At 41.7% G+C, this 16,895-nt stretch overlaps 1 protein-coding gene across 4 annotated transcripts in view; it reads right to left on the bottom strand.

The window, feature by feature from the left end:
- The window catches only part of LOC124791574, a 151,753-nt gene that overhangs the window by 77,416 nt on the left and 57,442 nt on the right, over window positions 1-16,895 (bottom strand). Inside the window, exon 1 of one of the 4 annotated variants that reach the window (XM_047257871.1) lies at window positions 14,769-14,948. The exons of the other annotated variants lie outside the window; for them this stretch is intronic. Coding sequence (XP_047113827.1) covers window positions 14,769-14,801 — 33 coding nt within the window. The 5' untranslated portion in view covers window positions 14,802-14,948. Of the gene's footprint in view, window positions 1-14,768; window positions 14,949-16,895 lie in introns of those variants that run through there. 4 annotated transcript variants of the gene reach the window in all.

Below are 16,895 nucleotides of genomic sequence, written 5' to 3'. Positions count from 1 at the left end.
CATTAACACAATGCTTCGCCTTGGCAGCTTCCTGTAACCTTGTCAGGAGATTTTCGTAGTATGCTCCTGTGATGTTTAGCTTCGTATGACCATACTCTGTTAGCACCACATTATGGCAGTCAAAAAGCACTCTACATCACCATGTTCCCAAATCTTCACTTTTTCGGTCATTATTAGTCAACACATTCTCATGGCTTGCTTTGCTTCTTTGCCTCGGGGCTGATAGTAATACACACAGCACTTGTCCATGGTGATTAGGCAACTAAAGAAGTCATCTAGGTCAACATCTACTTCTATATAAAAACAAAGATGAGGTGACTTACCGAACGAAAGCGCTGGCAGGTCGATAGACACACAAACAAACACCTGCCAGCGCTTTCGTTCGGTAAGTCACCTCATCTTTGTTTTTATATATAATTTTTCCCACGTGGAATGTTTCCTTCTATTATATCAACATCTACTTCTACTGAGTGGTTATAATTAAAGTGCAGTGTGGGCTGTGATTTTCATATGACGGCAAAACTGGGTAGATATGCCATTACGTAAATGCAGAACAGATTTATATTGGGAAAAAAATATTAGTTCGAACTGTGACCACCTGGTGCAAATCTTGCATTGTACACCATTTGTATGATAGTATGACATCCACACTATCATTTGACAATCCATAACATGAGTAAACAGTACGGTTATGGAGAAGAAAGCCCTTGCACTGTTAGTGAAAATGTTTTAAGTGAACGGCAGTAATTACAGTGCTGCACTGAGAAAGTATCAATGAATGAAAGGTCTGGGGAGAAGCCTGATGTCATTAAATAGTTTAAAGAAGATGATAGTGAAATTCAAAAACAAAGGTGAGCTTGGCTGACTGTGCATCATGCGCCACGGTAGTGCCACTGCTCTTGCAGTGACACAAGAATAGCCAGTCCCATGGCCAAGAGTATGGAAAGTTTTGTGATCTATTTTACACTGGTACCTGTACAAGATCCAGACAGTGCAGTAACTGAAACCTCATGATGTGCAGCATCATTCTGAATTTGCTCTTCAGTCTCTGGCATGGATTTAAGATGACATGGTGGCCAGGCTACATTCTATGGAGTGATGAGGCATATTTTACACTACTGGGTGCAGACTGCCAAATTACGGATACTGTAAAACCGCACTTACCATACGCAACTGTGTCGTGTGGATTCACAAGAATTTTCATTCTTGGTCTGTTCTTCTTTGAAGGGAATACACCAGAGAGCCTGTCAGGCGTACTGTGACGTCTGGTCTGCATGCTATCGACACCACCTTGCACAGCATAAGATTTCTGCTTTGGAAGAGCACAACTGTATGGAAACCACTATTTTCATGCAAGATGGGGCAACACCTCGTATCACTCACCTAGTGAAAGATCTGCTTAATGCATCACCCACAAATGAGCTATCTCCAGAGGTTCCCAGTTGCAAGGCCTGCACGATCACCTGTTCTGAATCCATGTGACTTTTGGCTCTGGTAATACCTACAAGAATGTGTTTACCAGGGACACATTCGGTGTCTACCTGATCTGCAGGTCAGTGTACAATAGCATGTTGCTCATATTCCACTGTAAATGCTGCAAGCAACTGCTGACCATGTCATTTTATGGATCCAGTATCTTGTCATTGTCTCCATTGTTCATATACTGAACAAACTGTGTAATTGGTGGTTACTAATCAACATTATGCCTTTCTCACTTCTTTGACCTTTTCTGCCCATGTCCTGTTCCTAATCCATTACATATGGAAATATTTCTATACATCTTTCTTGCATTCACAGCATCAGATTTGCATCTGATGGTCAAAACTGGAACTGATTTTTTCCCTGCATAAATTGGTTCTGGATTAACACTTAATGATATTTATCACGTTTTGCTGTCATACGATAACTACAGCCTACACCAGACCTCTGTGAGTAGCTGCACTGTAATTACAACCGACCGGTACATACATACTTCTCAAGCCACCACACGGAGGGTACCTTGTACCACTGTGTATTCCCTCTCCTTCTCCCCTCAAACATGGAGCTAGGGAAAAACAACTGTCTATATGCCTAGAACTGTTCTGCAGCCTGTCATAAATGTCAGTTCTCTAAACTCTACCGACATTGTTGTGGAAAGAACATTCTCTTGCCTACAGGGATTCTCATTTGAGTCCACAGAGCATTTCCGTAATACTCACATGTTGATCAAACCCAGATCTGAATTGCTTCTATGTCTGCCTTTTACAAATGAGCTAAAGTTTGCAAGAATACTCATGTTAAACTAAAGACAACCATTTACCTTCCTGACAACTCATCTTACATGATTGTGCCATTTCATATCACTTTGCAACATTACACCTAGGTATTTATTTGACATGTGTCAAATAGCACATTATTAATAAAGTATTTATATATCACAGCACTGTTTTTCCCACTCATCTGCATGTTTTAAAATACATTTAGATCATGCTGCCATTCATCACACTAAATACAAATTCCATGTATATCATCCCGTATCCTCTTACAGTCACTCAATGATGACACTTTCCTGTACACTACAATATCCCAGCAAACAGTTCACAGATTGCTGCTCACCCTACCCATCAAATGATTGATGTATATAGAGAACCAGAATGGTTCTTCCTCACTTCCCTGTGGTACTCTTGAAGGTACATTTGTCTCCAATAAACATTCACCGACCAGGACAACACACTTTCACTTATGTAACTTAAAAAGTGTTCAAGCTATCCACATTTCTGAGAACCTATTCTATATGTGCAGACCTTCATTAAAAGTCTGCACTGGGGCACTGTGTCAAATGCTATCTGAAAATATGGTGGTCTATTGCCTTTCATCAATGTGTGAGAAAAGGGCAATCTGAGCTTCGTGCAGACAATGCTTTCTAAATTCATGCTGACTTGTGGACAGAACCTTCACTGTCTTGAGGAAATTTATTATACTCAAACTTAGAATATGGTCTTAAAATGTAAATGGCTTGATCAAAAAATCTGATCACCAAGTGGGAACACACAAACAAAAGGATTTAACTTTTACAAGCTTTCGGAGCCAGTGGCTCCTTCTTCTGTCAGAAGAGTTGAAGGAGAAGAAAGAGGGGCGAAGGAAAAGGACTGGAGAGGTTTAGAGAAAGGGGTAGAGTTTGGAAAAGTCACCCAGAACCACAGGTCAGGAGACACTTACCAGACGGGATGAGAAAAAATGACTGATTCTTGGGAAATGCACTAGACAAGATTTGAAAACCAGAGAGCTTAATGGTGGAAGACAGGATAATATGCATGACAGAGGTTACTACTAAAACATCATGGATGAGTTAATAAGAGTGAAAAGATAAAGTGCATTGTATATTACAGAGACGGCTGAGGGAACGGCAAAAAATAGACAAGTAAGACAATGAAAGATGTAGAAAACTAAAATGGAGTGAAGAAAAGAGTAGTTACTGTGAATAAATGCTGAGACTAAAGGAATTAATGTAAATTAAGGCCAGGTGGGTGGCGAGAACCAAGGACATTTGTAGTGCAATTCTCACCTGCAGAGTTCTGAGAAACTCGTGTCTGGGGGAAGAATCCAGATGGCACATATGGTGAAACAGGCATCAAGGTTACGACTGTCATGTTGTACAGCATCCTCTGCAAGAGGATATTGTGTGTTCCTTATATACACCCTCTGCCTATGCTCATTCAACTGACTGATGACTGGGTTATAGTCATGCTGATGTAAAAGGCCAAACACTGTTTACATAACAACTGGTATATGACGTCGTTTCACAGGTGGCTCTTATTTAGATTTTGACAGTTGCCATCCTCTCCGTGTCAAACATTTCCTCCCATACAGCCTTGGCATTTGAGGCAAACATATTTGTTCGGATGCAGACTCTTTACAGTAATACACCCCCACTCTCATTTCAGCCTTCACTGGACATAATTATCCCAACAGCCTAGTTCAAAAGCAGATTCCCCGGACCATCACAACCAATCCTGGTACTGCTGGTTCCTCCAAAAAAGCAACTGTGGAGCACCCACTTGTCACCCAGTATTATCCTGGTCTTGGATGTATCAATCAGCTACTTCAAAAACGCCATGACTTCCTAAAATCATACCTGAAATGAGATCCATTTTGTCTGAGATTTTGCTGACTACACCTAGAGTAGCTTTTCATCACCCTCCCAATCTCCGCAATATCCTTGTCAGACCCTATGCCCCTTCTGCAGCCATCTCCCTACCCTATGGCTCCTACCACCATGACTGTCCCCACTGCAAGACCTGGACTATGCGCCTCCTACCACCACCTATTCCAACCCTGTAACCGGCAAAGCATATACTATCAAAGAGGGAGCCACCTGTGAAATGACACATCATATCTCAGCTGGTGTGTAAGCATTGTTTGGCCTTTTACATCAGCATGACAATCACCCAGGTATCAGTCAGGATGAATGGACATAGGCAGAGGGTGTTTACAGGGAACACACAATATCATGTTGCAGAATGCTGTACAACATGACAGTCGTAACCTCGGTGCCTGTTTCATCACACACACCATTTGGATTCTTCCCCCAAGATACTATTTTCACAGAACTCCGCAGATGGCAAGTAGCACTACAAATGTCCTTGGTTCTCGCCATCTAGGTGGCCTTAATTTACGTTAATTCCTTCTGTCTCAGCGTTTATTCACAGTAACTGCTCCTTTCTTCAGTCCATTTTAGTTCTCTACATCTTTCATTGTCATACCTGTCTCTTTTTTGGCCATCCCTCCTGCCACTTCTGTAAAATACAATGCAGTTAGCTTTTCATTCTTATTAACTCGTGCATGATGTTTTACTAGTAATCTTTGTCTTGAATATTACCCTGTCTTCCACCTTTAAGCTCTCAGATTTTCAAATCTCATCTCTTACAGTCCCCAACAATCAGTCTTTCCTTCTCATCCCGTCCGGTAAGTCTCTCTTGACTCAGGGTTCTGGATGGCTTTTCTAAACTGTACTGCTTTCCCCAAACATCTTCAGTCATTTTCCTTCACCCCTCTTCCTTCCCCTTCAACTCTTCTGCCAAAAGAAGGGGCCACTGGCTCAGAAAACTTGTAAAAGTGAAATCCTTTTGTGTGAGTAGATTTTTTTATCCGTCCATTTACGTCATATTCTCAATAATTGATTATTTTCGTTGTTATATTAGAATATGCTGAAGAAGTTTGCAACAAACCAATGTTAAAGATATTAGACTGTAATGTTGTGAGTCAATTCTTTTACTCTGTCATATGTGGCAATCACATGGGACTGCGCACTGGACAAGAGATTAACAATAAATCTAACATAAGTAAACGGCCAGTGCCAACGGAACTGGAATTCGAAGAAGATCTGGTGACTTATTTCTTTCTACTCTTTCAGTTACTTCTCAACACTAGGGATTCCTATTTTTACATCCTACTTTTGGAAGTCTCTGGGTCATACGATGGTATGTATGCCTGTGTGATCCTCCTGTCTGAATGATTTTTTAAATACTGAATTTCAAACTTGAGCTTTCCTTCTGCTGTCTTCTATTGCCACACCAGACTGGTCAACAAGTGAGTGAACAGTAACCTTTGACCCACTCAATGATTTTATGTAGGACCCGAATCCTCTCACGTACTTGGCAAGCTCTTTCACCAATATTTGACAATGGATGTCAATGTACATTTCATGCTTCACTATTTTTTTTTTTTTTTTTATAGACGCGTAGATTTCTACTAACTGTTGCCTGTCAACATTTTTGCATTTGTTTTTGAACCAAGAGTGCAACGATCTCCATTTCCTCAGCATACTCCAAATTTTGTTATTTAACCACAGTGGGTTTTTTCCATCCTTAATCCAGTTACTCAGTACATACTTCTTCACAGCACTTGCCCATAATTTCTCTATGTCTACCATAGTCTAAGCAGGAAGCTAACAACTGCTTATCTGCTCTTTCCAGCACAAAAATTCCGCCTAGCATTCTTGATGGATTTATTAACTTTAGTAATCACTGTCACTATGGTGACATCACGATCATTAATCCCTGTCTCTATACTGACAATGTCAATAAGGTCATATCTGTTTGTACATACAATTTCTAAAATATTCCCATTGCGTCTGAGTTGTCAAACAAGCTGCTTACAACAGTTTTTGGAAAACGTATTCAGAAATACTTCACCAGACTGCCCATCTGCACCACCTGTATTAATCTATAGACATTCCAGTCTACACTCATTAGGTTCAAGTGCCCTAATACTGTACTAATGCTACTCAAACTTTTCTCAAGAATTCTACAACTACTACAGTGGAAATGGGCAGCTGGGGAGGGGGGGGGGGGGGGGGGGGGGGGGGGGGGGGGGGGGGGGGGGGGGGGGGGGGGGGGGGGTCGGGGGGGGGGGAAGGTAATCATCAACTTGAGTTTACCTAGCCCAGTTGCTCACTCCCTCATAACTATGCAGCCAGGGTCTGTTTCAACCATAACCGACATAATATTTTTTGAAATGATGAAGATGATCAGCTGTTTCCATCTATAAATAGTGGTTGGAGGATAGCAGAACAGCAGAACTGTGAATAGGTGACAAGGTGTCAAACAACCATGACTTGCACGGAACATGGAGGTGGCCAAACCAGCCTGTAAAGCAATACAGACAGTGATCTGTGGCAGAATTGATGTCAAAGTACAATGCTGGTGCAGGTACAAGTGTTCCAGGGCACATGCTTCAGCACTTCTTGCTGAGCATAGGACTCTGCAGCGGATGACCCCCATACATTCCCACGTTAACCCAATGACATTGTCAGTTACCATTGCAGTGAGCATAGGAGCATGATGATTGGACCATGGATCAATTGAAACATGTTGCTTGGTCAGATGAATTCCCTTTCTTGCTACACCATGTCAATAGTTTTCAAATAACCTACAGGAATGCAGCTGGGTGACGTCACCGACATCTGCCGATATTTCGACAGGAGAACATCCTGCCATTTTCAAGGCAAAACTGCAGCAAATAAATGCTGTGCAAAAGAATTTAAAACCTCAGTTTTAAGAGAAACTCTGTAAAGTTCACTCACTCACACACACACACACACACACACACACACACACACACAGAGAGAGAGAGAGAGAGAGAGAGAGAGAGAGAGAGAGAGAGAGAGAGAGTGTAAATATTAGCGCAATCGTAAATCAAAGATGACTGATGTCAGAAGTTATCGATACTGGAATTAATAGTCAACAGGGGAGGTTGCATAAACTCTGTCTCTCTGTTTTTTGACAAGTGGGAGACCAGGATTCCATACAGAATTTAAACAAAAACCACAATCTCTACTCATAAGGCTATTTGCTAATTTAATTTCAACAGCTTTCTTAATAACACTGTCACAATAGCTGGAGATGCATGCCAGAGTCTCCGTGTTGTTATATTCCATAAGATGACCCGTGCCAAGACAATGTTCTGGAATGGTGGATCTGCTCGTGCCACTTATGCTCTGTACACTGATCATCCACACTTCTGATAGACTGACCAATGCATGACACACCACAATTGCCAGGAATACAGTAGATACCCAACGTACACAAACCAAGATCATCTTTTATGGAACCTAAAAGGACCATGATCTTAGATGGTGATCGAAAAACACACTTCACCTCACATTCCCACAAAATATGACCAATCCTGTTCAAAATGCTCCCTGCATAAGGCAAAATGGCCATAGATTTTGGTGTCACCTTGGTATTATCATCACTCATTCAGTGCACAGTTAGTCAGCAGTGCAACATATGCCTGGCCTGTCTTTCACTATAACCATTCTGACGAAAGGTGATTCTGAGATGGGTTAACTCAACTGACAAAACCTCTCAGCTTCTGAGATTACATGGGCCCCATGAACTGAGGTACAAAGTACCCTTTCATGTTGAGCCAGATGGTGACATCTGTCAAACTGCAGAGACAAGTCAGTGTGAGGAGGCTTCCTACAAACAGTATGTCTCAATGTACCATCCACCTTTCTCCCGACCAAAACATCAAGCATGGGAAAACAGCCATGCTTTCCCACCTCTATCATGAAACAAATATTCAGGGAGACTAAACTCAGGTGTTCTGAGATGTCCTAGAAATTCTCACTGCCATGAGGCCAAACCAATGACAGTATTGTCTGCAAGTCTAAAAAAACACACAGGTTTCAAAGCTGCTGACTCCGAGACACACTCCTCAAAATCCTTCATAAACAAATTGGCAAGAATAGGTGACAATGGGTTTCCCATCGCAACTCTGTCTGCTTATGGTACTGGTCATCAAATAAAAAGTAAGTATTATCAGGACTGTGAAGAACTGGAGTATAGAGCATAAGTGCCAAACATGTTTACAGCAGACAATCAAATCCACCAATACAGAACACCGTCTTGGCACCAGTCATCCTATAGAATATAACAACAAGTAGATTCTTACATGCACTTCCAGCTAATGGGAGAGTGTTATTAAGGAAGCTGTTGAAATTAAATTAGCAAGTAACCTTATGAATAGAGATAGTGGTTTTTATTTAAATCCTGCATGGAATCCTGCTCTCTCGCTTGTCAAAAAATAGAGAGGCAGAGTTTATGCTACCTCATCTGTTGATTATTTTCATTATTTCACTATTGGTAACTTCTGATGTTGGTTATCTTTGATTTGATTCATGATGGCACTAGTGTTTGCAGTGTGTGTGTGTGTTATCTTATCTTTACAGACTTTCTCTGAAAATCGAGGTTTTAAATTCACTTGCACAGTGCTTACTTGCTTAAGTTCTGCCTTGAAAATTGTAGGGTGCGCTCTTGTTGAAATATTGGCAGTTGTTAACGACATCACCTGGCTGCATTCCTGTCAGTTATTTGAACATTATATATGCTAGGAGAAACTTGGGTCTTACAGGCCAACAGTTGTGTCTGAATACATTGTCATTCAGACAAATGGCAGTTCAAAACATGCACTGCAATACTGATTAAGGCGAGTGAAGGAAGTATTATGCATTGAGGGACATTCATTTAGTCTTCCATGGGTTCTGTTGTAGTAACTGAACACACCATGACAGTTGTGGCCTACATGCAAACATTACAGACAACCTGCATCCCTTCATGCTTGTTGTCTTTCCTGAAGACAATGCCACCCACCGAGTGAGGTGGCGCAGTGGTTAGTACACTGGACTCGCATTCGGGAGGACGACGGTTCAATCCCGTCTCCAGCCATCCTGATTTAGGTTTTCCGTGATTTCCCTAAATCGTTTCAGGCAAATGCCGGGATGGTTCCTTTGAAAGGGCACGGCCGATTTCCTTCTCTAACCCGAACTTGTGCTCCGTCTCTAATGACCTCGTTGTCGACGGGACGTTAAACACTAACCACACCACCACCACCACCACCAAAATGCCACCTTCCAGCAGGATAAATGTCTGTGTCACAAGACCATAATCGTGGTACAGTTGTTTGAGGAGCTTGATTGGTGCATTTGTGTTGGTGTCTTGACCACCAAATTCACTTTATCTGAACATAATGGGACCCTACTAGGTGACAGCTCTGCACTCACAAACCACAGGTCTGTAATTTACAGAAATTCTGTGGCCTGTGTGTAGACATCTGATGTAACGCAATTTTGGTAACCTACTTGTTAAATCCATGCCATGCAGAATCGCTGTTGTACCGTGTTCCAGAACTGGAACAACATGCTATTAAGCACGTATTCATGAAGTTTTGCCTCTCAGTGAAAGTCTCCATTCATGCAAGAGGAACAGTTTTAATGCCACACTATTTTCATCAGCCTAGAAGAATTTTATGTGTTACGCATAAGATCATGGAAAATGCCACCAGAAATTTTTCTCATTCAGCTGTACCAAGCTAAGTTCATGAAATCACATAATGCATGCTCGCTAGAAATAAGTGTACAGCTACACCTACTTTTTTTTCTTTTCTTTTTGGAACAAATGATGCCTGTCATTGGGGCTCCTAGGTCATTTTGGATCATTCCAGTGGCTGGCAGAGACAATACCAGCCTAGCATATGTAATTTCAATGAAGCTTGCAATTTGCAGTGGGCCTTTGGTTCTGAGTCGATTGAAAAACCTCAACCAGAGATTTCAAGGGTTCTGTAACAAGCTAGGCTGCACCTTCCTGGACTTCCGCCATAGGGTTGAGAACTGAAGCGCTCCACTAAATGGGTCATGCATACACAACACATCAGGGGCTAACACTCAGATAGCCGACTGTGTGTGGGATGCACACAATGGTTTTTTAGTTTAGGCAGCTTTCTGTCCAATCCAGATAATGATGGCTCTAGAATATCCAGAAGTATCAGTGTAAGATCGAAAGAAATGCCTCTCTCAGGAGAGTATTAAAAACCTAATGGTTAACTGCTGAAGCATTTGCAATAGAGTGCCACACTTTGGAGCACTCCTGAAAAGTAGTGAAGCTCACATTATACTAGGTATAGAAAGCTCCTTGAAACCTGAAATTTACAGCAGATTTGGGGAAATCTGAGTGTATATCAAAAGGATAGGCAAATGGGAAATGGAAAGCAAGGAAGGAAGATTGGGGTTAAAGTCTTGTTGACATCAAGGTCATTAAGAGACAAAGCGCAAGCTCAGATTGTATCAAGCATGGAGAAGAAAATTGGCAGTGCCACTTCAAAGGACCCATCCCAGCATTTGCTTGGAGTGATTTAGGGCAACCACGAAAAACGCAAATCTGGATGGCTGTATGCGGGTTTCAACTGTCATCCTCCTGAGTGCGAGTCTAGTGTGGTAACCACTGCGTCACCACGCTTGGTCTGGAAATGAAAGTGGTGTATTTGTTGCAGTAAACAAGAAACTCATATTCACCGAGATAGAAACTGAAGCTGCATGTGAGACTGTTTGGTCAAGACTCAGCATCAGGGGTGGGCATAAAATGATAACTGGATCCTTCTACCGGCCATCAGATGCTTCTCTCAATGTAACTTTAGAGAAAGCTTCAGTTCACTTGTACATAAGTTTCCCAATGATACAGCATTCATTTGTGGGCACTTTAATCATCCAACAATCAATTGCGAAAATTACAGTTTTGTTAGTGGTGGAAAAGCATTCTCTGAAAACTATCTAGAACAAATAGTTAGGAACCCCACTCGTGACGGAAATATATTGGACCTTATGGTAACCAATAGACCTGACGTCTTTGAGGATGTCCACAACGAAACCAGTAACAGTGATCATGACACGGTTGTGGCAGCAGTGATTACCAAAGTACAACTAAAACAAGCATATTGAACATTCATTGGATAGATATGTGCCCAGTGGAACAGTTCATAATGGGAGGGGCCCTCCATGGAATACAGTCACTGGAAAGAAAATTCTAAAACAACAGAGACTACTGCATAATAGGCGTTAAACAGCAAACAGAACTATAGATAGAGAGATGGTGATGAAACATGCCTGGCTGTCAATGACTACCATATCAGAAAACCTAAAGAAATTCTGTTTGTATGTAAAGGCTCTTGGTGGCACCAAAGTTAGTGTCCAATCCCTAGCGAATGAGACAGGAACTGAAACTGAGGGTAGCAAAGCAAAAGCGAGATGCTTAACTCTAGTTTTCAAATGTTCCTTTGCAAAGGAAAGCCCATGAGAATTGCCCAAATTTGATACTTGTACAACTGAAAAGATGAGTGAAATGAGTATTAGTGGTGCTGGTGTAGGGAAACGGCTGAAATCGTCAAAACTGAACAAAGCTTTAGGGCCTGATAGAATCCCTATCAGATCCTATACTGAATTTGCAGCTGGGTTAGTGCCTGTTCTCACTATAATCTATTGTAGATCCCCCCAAGAAAAATCCATGGCCAGTTCTTGGAAAAAAAGCACTAGTCACACCCGTCTACAAGATGGGTAGTAGAAATGATCCACAAAACTATCCTCCGATATCCCTGACATCGATTTGTTGTAGAATCTTAGAACGTATTCTGAGCTCAAACGCAATGAGATATCTCAAACAGAATGATCTCCACCATGCCAACCATCATGTGTTCTGAAAACATCGGCCCGGTGAAATCCAACTCACATTTTTCTCACATGACCTGCTGAAAGCTATGAATCGAGATAGTCAGGAAGATCCAGTATTTCCTGATTTCCAAAAAGTATTTAACTCAGTACCACACCCTATGCTTATTGTCAAAACTACAATCATATGGGGTGTCAAGTCAAATCAGTGACTTGACTGAGGCCTTTTTGACAGGGGGGACACAGGATGGGTCTTGGATGGAGAACCATCATCAGATGTAGAAGTAACTTAACTGTCAAAATTGCAACAAAAAAGGTCACATTGCTTCTGTTTATAGTGCAAAAATTCAGCACAATGATCCTGTTGTGAATATGGAGGTAAACATTATATTGGCCATTTCTGTTGTGCGAAACAAGCTTTTCACTGAGGTTATAATTTTTCATAAAGTTCTGCACAATCAAGTGGTTACAGGAGCTGCGGTAACCTTGTTAAGCTCACAAACTTATATGGACTTGGGCTCTGCTCCGCTTCATCCTGTGTCACAGATAAATTAAGTAAACAGAATATTCCTATTCTTGGCCAATTTTCTGCCACAAAGACCTACAAGTCAACAGTCCAGCCACCTACATTTCTTGTCGTAGATAACACATTATGAAGATTCTTTCTGGGTTAGATGATTTAAGTTGTTTAGTTTTACCATTTCAGATGAAGAGAATTTAGTGTCTGAACAAGTGCCATATCCACAGTTAGATGCTTATGTTCTGAATCTTCCTCTTTTTTTCTCATTTGGATTGGGGCGTGCCAACAATTTTCAAGCACACATTGCCATGAAACCTTCTACTTGGCCTTGTTTTTTCCAGGCCCATCCAGCTCCACTGGCACTCAGAGAACAAGTTAAAGATGAATTAGATCACCTCACAGAATCTGGTGTTGTTTGGCCTACTGCATCAAGTGAATGATCTACCCCCTTAGTAAAGACACTGTCGGGGCAGTTATGTCTCTGCCGTGGTTTTAAAGTTTCTGTGAATGCACAATCTATAGTCGATTCATGCACAATACAGTGCCCAGATGAACTCTTTGCAAAGTTATCAGGTGGTCAATATTTCTCAAAAACTGACTTGTCGGATGCCTATTTACAACTCCCTTTAGTTTCCGGTGCCTCCACAGGGGAACATTCACAAAATCTCCATACTCTTTTTTTTCTGTCCTCCCAGGAACATTTACAAACTCACCATACTCTTTTTCTCTGTCCTCCCAGGAATATTTACAAAATCTATGTACTCTTTTCTTCTGTCCTCCAAAAGGCTGATTTGAAGCACAATTTATAAAAATGTCAAGCATAATTTATAAAAATGTCAATTGTTTCAACCCTCTATGTTTTTCTTGGGTTTGAAATTTCTTGCAATGGTCTCAAACATGTTTCTGCTACTGTGTCGCTTCCACACGCTACATCAGTCAAAGAACTTCACATTTTTATAGACAAAGTCACCTACTACCAATCGCACAGCCATTACATGCGTTGCTGTGCAAAGAGTCTCAGTTTTACTGGTCACCGGCTAGTGAAACAGCATTTTCTACCCTTAAAACCTTGTTGTAGTCTGTGCCCTGCTTAATGATATACCAACCAGGCCTCCATTTGGTCCTTGCAATGGTTGATTCACAGTACGGGTTGGAGGCAGTAGTGGCTCGTAGATATCCCGATTGAGTCCAAGCAGCCTAATGCCTATGCCTCAAAAACGCTGACTCCTGTTCAAACTAGGTACTCTCAGACAGGAAAGGAAGCTTTGGCAACCACATTTGCTGTGAAAAAATTCCATGCTCTTCTCTATGGCACCAAATTCCACCTGGTCACTGATCACAAACCATTGGCTTCCTTATATTCAGTCCTTCTGCATCATTATCAGATAAATCAGCACATCACATTCGAAGTTGGGCTCTTTTCCACTCACTTCATTCTACAAATCAACATGCAAATACTGATGCTTTGCCCCTCCTACTGGCCGGTCCGCACTCAGGATTTGATCAGGATTCCACACAGATGTCGCCACACAGCAGCCTGTTGGTCGTTTTCCTGTAACTAGCACATGGATCATGAAGGCTGTAGCTTCAGAACCCATTTTTCAGAAGGTTATAATATTCATAAGACTCGGTTGGCCGCATTCACCACCTTCTCGTGCCTCCAACCCCGCCCACAGTGTTCTGCTTTTAGACACACATCACACGGCCCATCTGATAGTGATCTTATCAGTGCTTCATTCGGAGGTTCTCCGGTTATTACATGCTGACCATTCGTGTGTTCCATACACCAAAGCCTTGGCCAACCTACACGTGTTTTGACCTGGCTTGGGCGGTGACAGTACCCACTTGGTTGCCTTCTGTTCACAGTGTGCGATGCACCAAGCAGGTCCCTAGGCATCACTGTCTCCTCGGCCGATGCCGTAGCATGCACGAAACCGTATAAATGTGGATTTTTTCTGGCCCCTTTCTGAACACTTACTGCTGGGCGTTGACGCATATTCTCATTTTCCGCATGTTGTTTGTTGTGTTTCCGTATCCACAACTGCCACTGTCGCGGCTTTGACCAAAATTTTTTCACTCGAAGGCTTGCCCCAATGTTAGTGTCCAATAATGGTCCACAATTTTCATCACAAGAGTTTGCGATTCCAGTGGTATCCTTTACATTCTCGCCCTGCCATTACCTCTACAATCTAATGGTGAGGCGGAATGCCTAATGTGAACATTCAAAACTGAGATGAAAAAATATATTGCCAGCTCTTCCTCTGACCCTACCTTAGATTGGTTTCTCTCCTCATAATGTTCCATGCTATTCAGTGAGAAGAGCCCAGCAGAGCTACTCCACGAACACCAGCCAGAAGGCACGGCTACATGCTGTCTGGGTGTGTGGTTTTGGACATTACCCTAAATGGATTCCAGCTGTCATCACCAGATTTGTATTTTTCTTATTTATTCTTCATAATTACAGCCTTTTATCTGAAATGCTAAAATAGGCCATACAAATCACATTTCCTTGGATAGTAACAAATAATGTATTACCTATTTATTTCTGATACTTACTTTAAAAAAAAACTACTTCTACTACCACAAAACTATATATAAATCTTTAACTATTTACCCAATTACTAATCTACTACAAGCACTACAGAATTTGTTCTCTGTTTGTTCATTTCTTTTGGTGCATTTAACTTGCAGATGGTTGTTTCCCCTACTGGATCCACCCTCATAGTACCCCAGTCAACAGCTATTGTCTGCTGGACTCCTTGGGCATCAGGCAGCATGTCAGCAGCTTTCCACTGTAGCAAGTAATTCCACACATCACTGTTACATCTTAAAGTCCACACTTCTGTGATCAATTGCACCAATGCAATGTAGATTCTTGGGACAGTATTTAATTTGGCGTTCGCCAACCTCAGTTACCTCCTTTCCATTTACACAGTATGTTGTCTAGGCTGGATGGCTGCATGATGGCAGTATCGTCCAAGATGCACCACGTCGACTGGTCCCTAAGTGCTGCTTTGGGATCCAGCACCTTTCGTGACTGAAATCCAGTAATCACTGCATTTTCATAGAGTTTGCAGTCCCACAATGTGTGCTACGGAGTGCCCAAACTGCCAAAGGTGCAGCTATCATTCATGTGTTTTCTGATTTTGCATAGATACATAGCATACTGGCCAAGGCCATCAGATAATGTATAAATCCAATTGATAGGTTCAAAAATCTCATTTTTAATCCCTCCCTGATGTTAGAGAGATGTCCTCCTGCATATGACTGAAGTGTTCCATTCATTTTGCCACAGATGTAACACGAAATATTTTCTTGCCTTTTTCGAATTGTCCTCAGTTACAAGCACCCTTTGTACTTCCATTTGATTGCCTTTCTTTAACCAGTAAAAGGATCCATTTTTCCTAATCTCATATTCCTAGAATTACTAAAAGTATCATTCGGAGCAGTGCAGTAGACACCCATTAATCCTAGTAGCACCACTCATTGAACTCTTTTCACTAATGAGGCTGGCGTCACTAGTTGCAGTCTATGATCCCAAACACTCACACCAAATCCTACAACTGATGCTAATATAGATTGGTGGAATGCTCTGATAGTTTTCATGGGATTGTTTTCATGGGAAGCTGACATTGCCTATTTGCAATGGATATAATTTTATTCATCATGTTTGTAGCTTTTTGCCTGCTTCCTCTACATGATGTGCAAAGTCACAATTTCAGTCCACAAATATCCTCAGATACCTCGTTACTGCGCTTCTCCTAATCATTACATCATTTAATTTTATTTTAGGGTTTCTTATTAGGTTCCCTTTCAGCAGGAGGTATATTGCGGGAAGCCTTTTGTTACTGTCTTTGTTACCTTTTTTCCTGGGCATGTTACAGAAGCATGTCAGCCATGGCAATAATCTCTTAGGCAGTTGTACAGCACTTCTGGACACTCCCAATCACTAAAGGGACCAGAGAAAGATGGCCACCATAAGTTATCGAAAGTGCCAGTAATATCAATTAACATCACAACAGCGTACATAGAATGAGTATCTGCCACTAGTACGAGGGTTATTCCAAAAGTAAGGTCCGATTGATTGCCAAATTGAAACCACAGTGAACATCAGAAATGTTTTACTTGTAACAATTAGCTACACCTTTCAGCTACTTCTCTACGTAGTCGCCGTTCTGACTTAGACTTTTGTCATAGCGTTGTACCAACTTTTCAATAGCCTCATCATAGAAGGCAGCCGCCAGTGCTTTCCGCCAATTCTCCACGCTGGCCTACACCTCGTTGTCTGTGTCAAAATGTTGTCTTCAAAGACAGCGGTTCATGTGACCAGAGATGAAACTCAGGGGGAGACAATTGCGGACTGTATTGTGGGTAATCTAACATTTCCATTTGAAAACG

The sequence above is a fragment of the Schistocerca piceifrons genome, chromosome 1 (genome assembly GCF_021461385.2).
Source record: "Schistocerca piceifrons isolate TAMUIC-IGC-003096 chromosome 1, iqSchPice1.1, whole genome shotgun sequence".
Taxonomy (NCBI): domain Eukaryota; kingdom Metazoa; phylum Arthropoda; class Insecta; order Orthoptera; family Acrididae; genus Schistocerca; species Schistocerca piceifrons.
The sequence above is the reverse complement of the archived record's forward strand: the minus strand, read 5'-3'. Positions and strand labels throughout refer to the sequence as shown.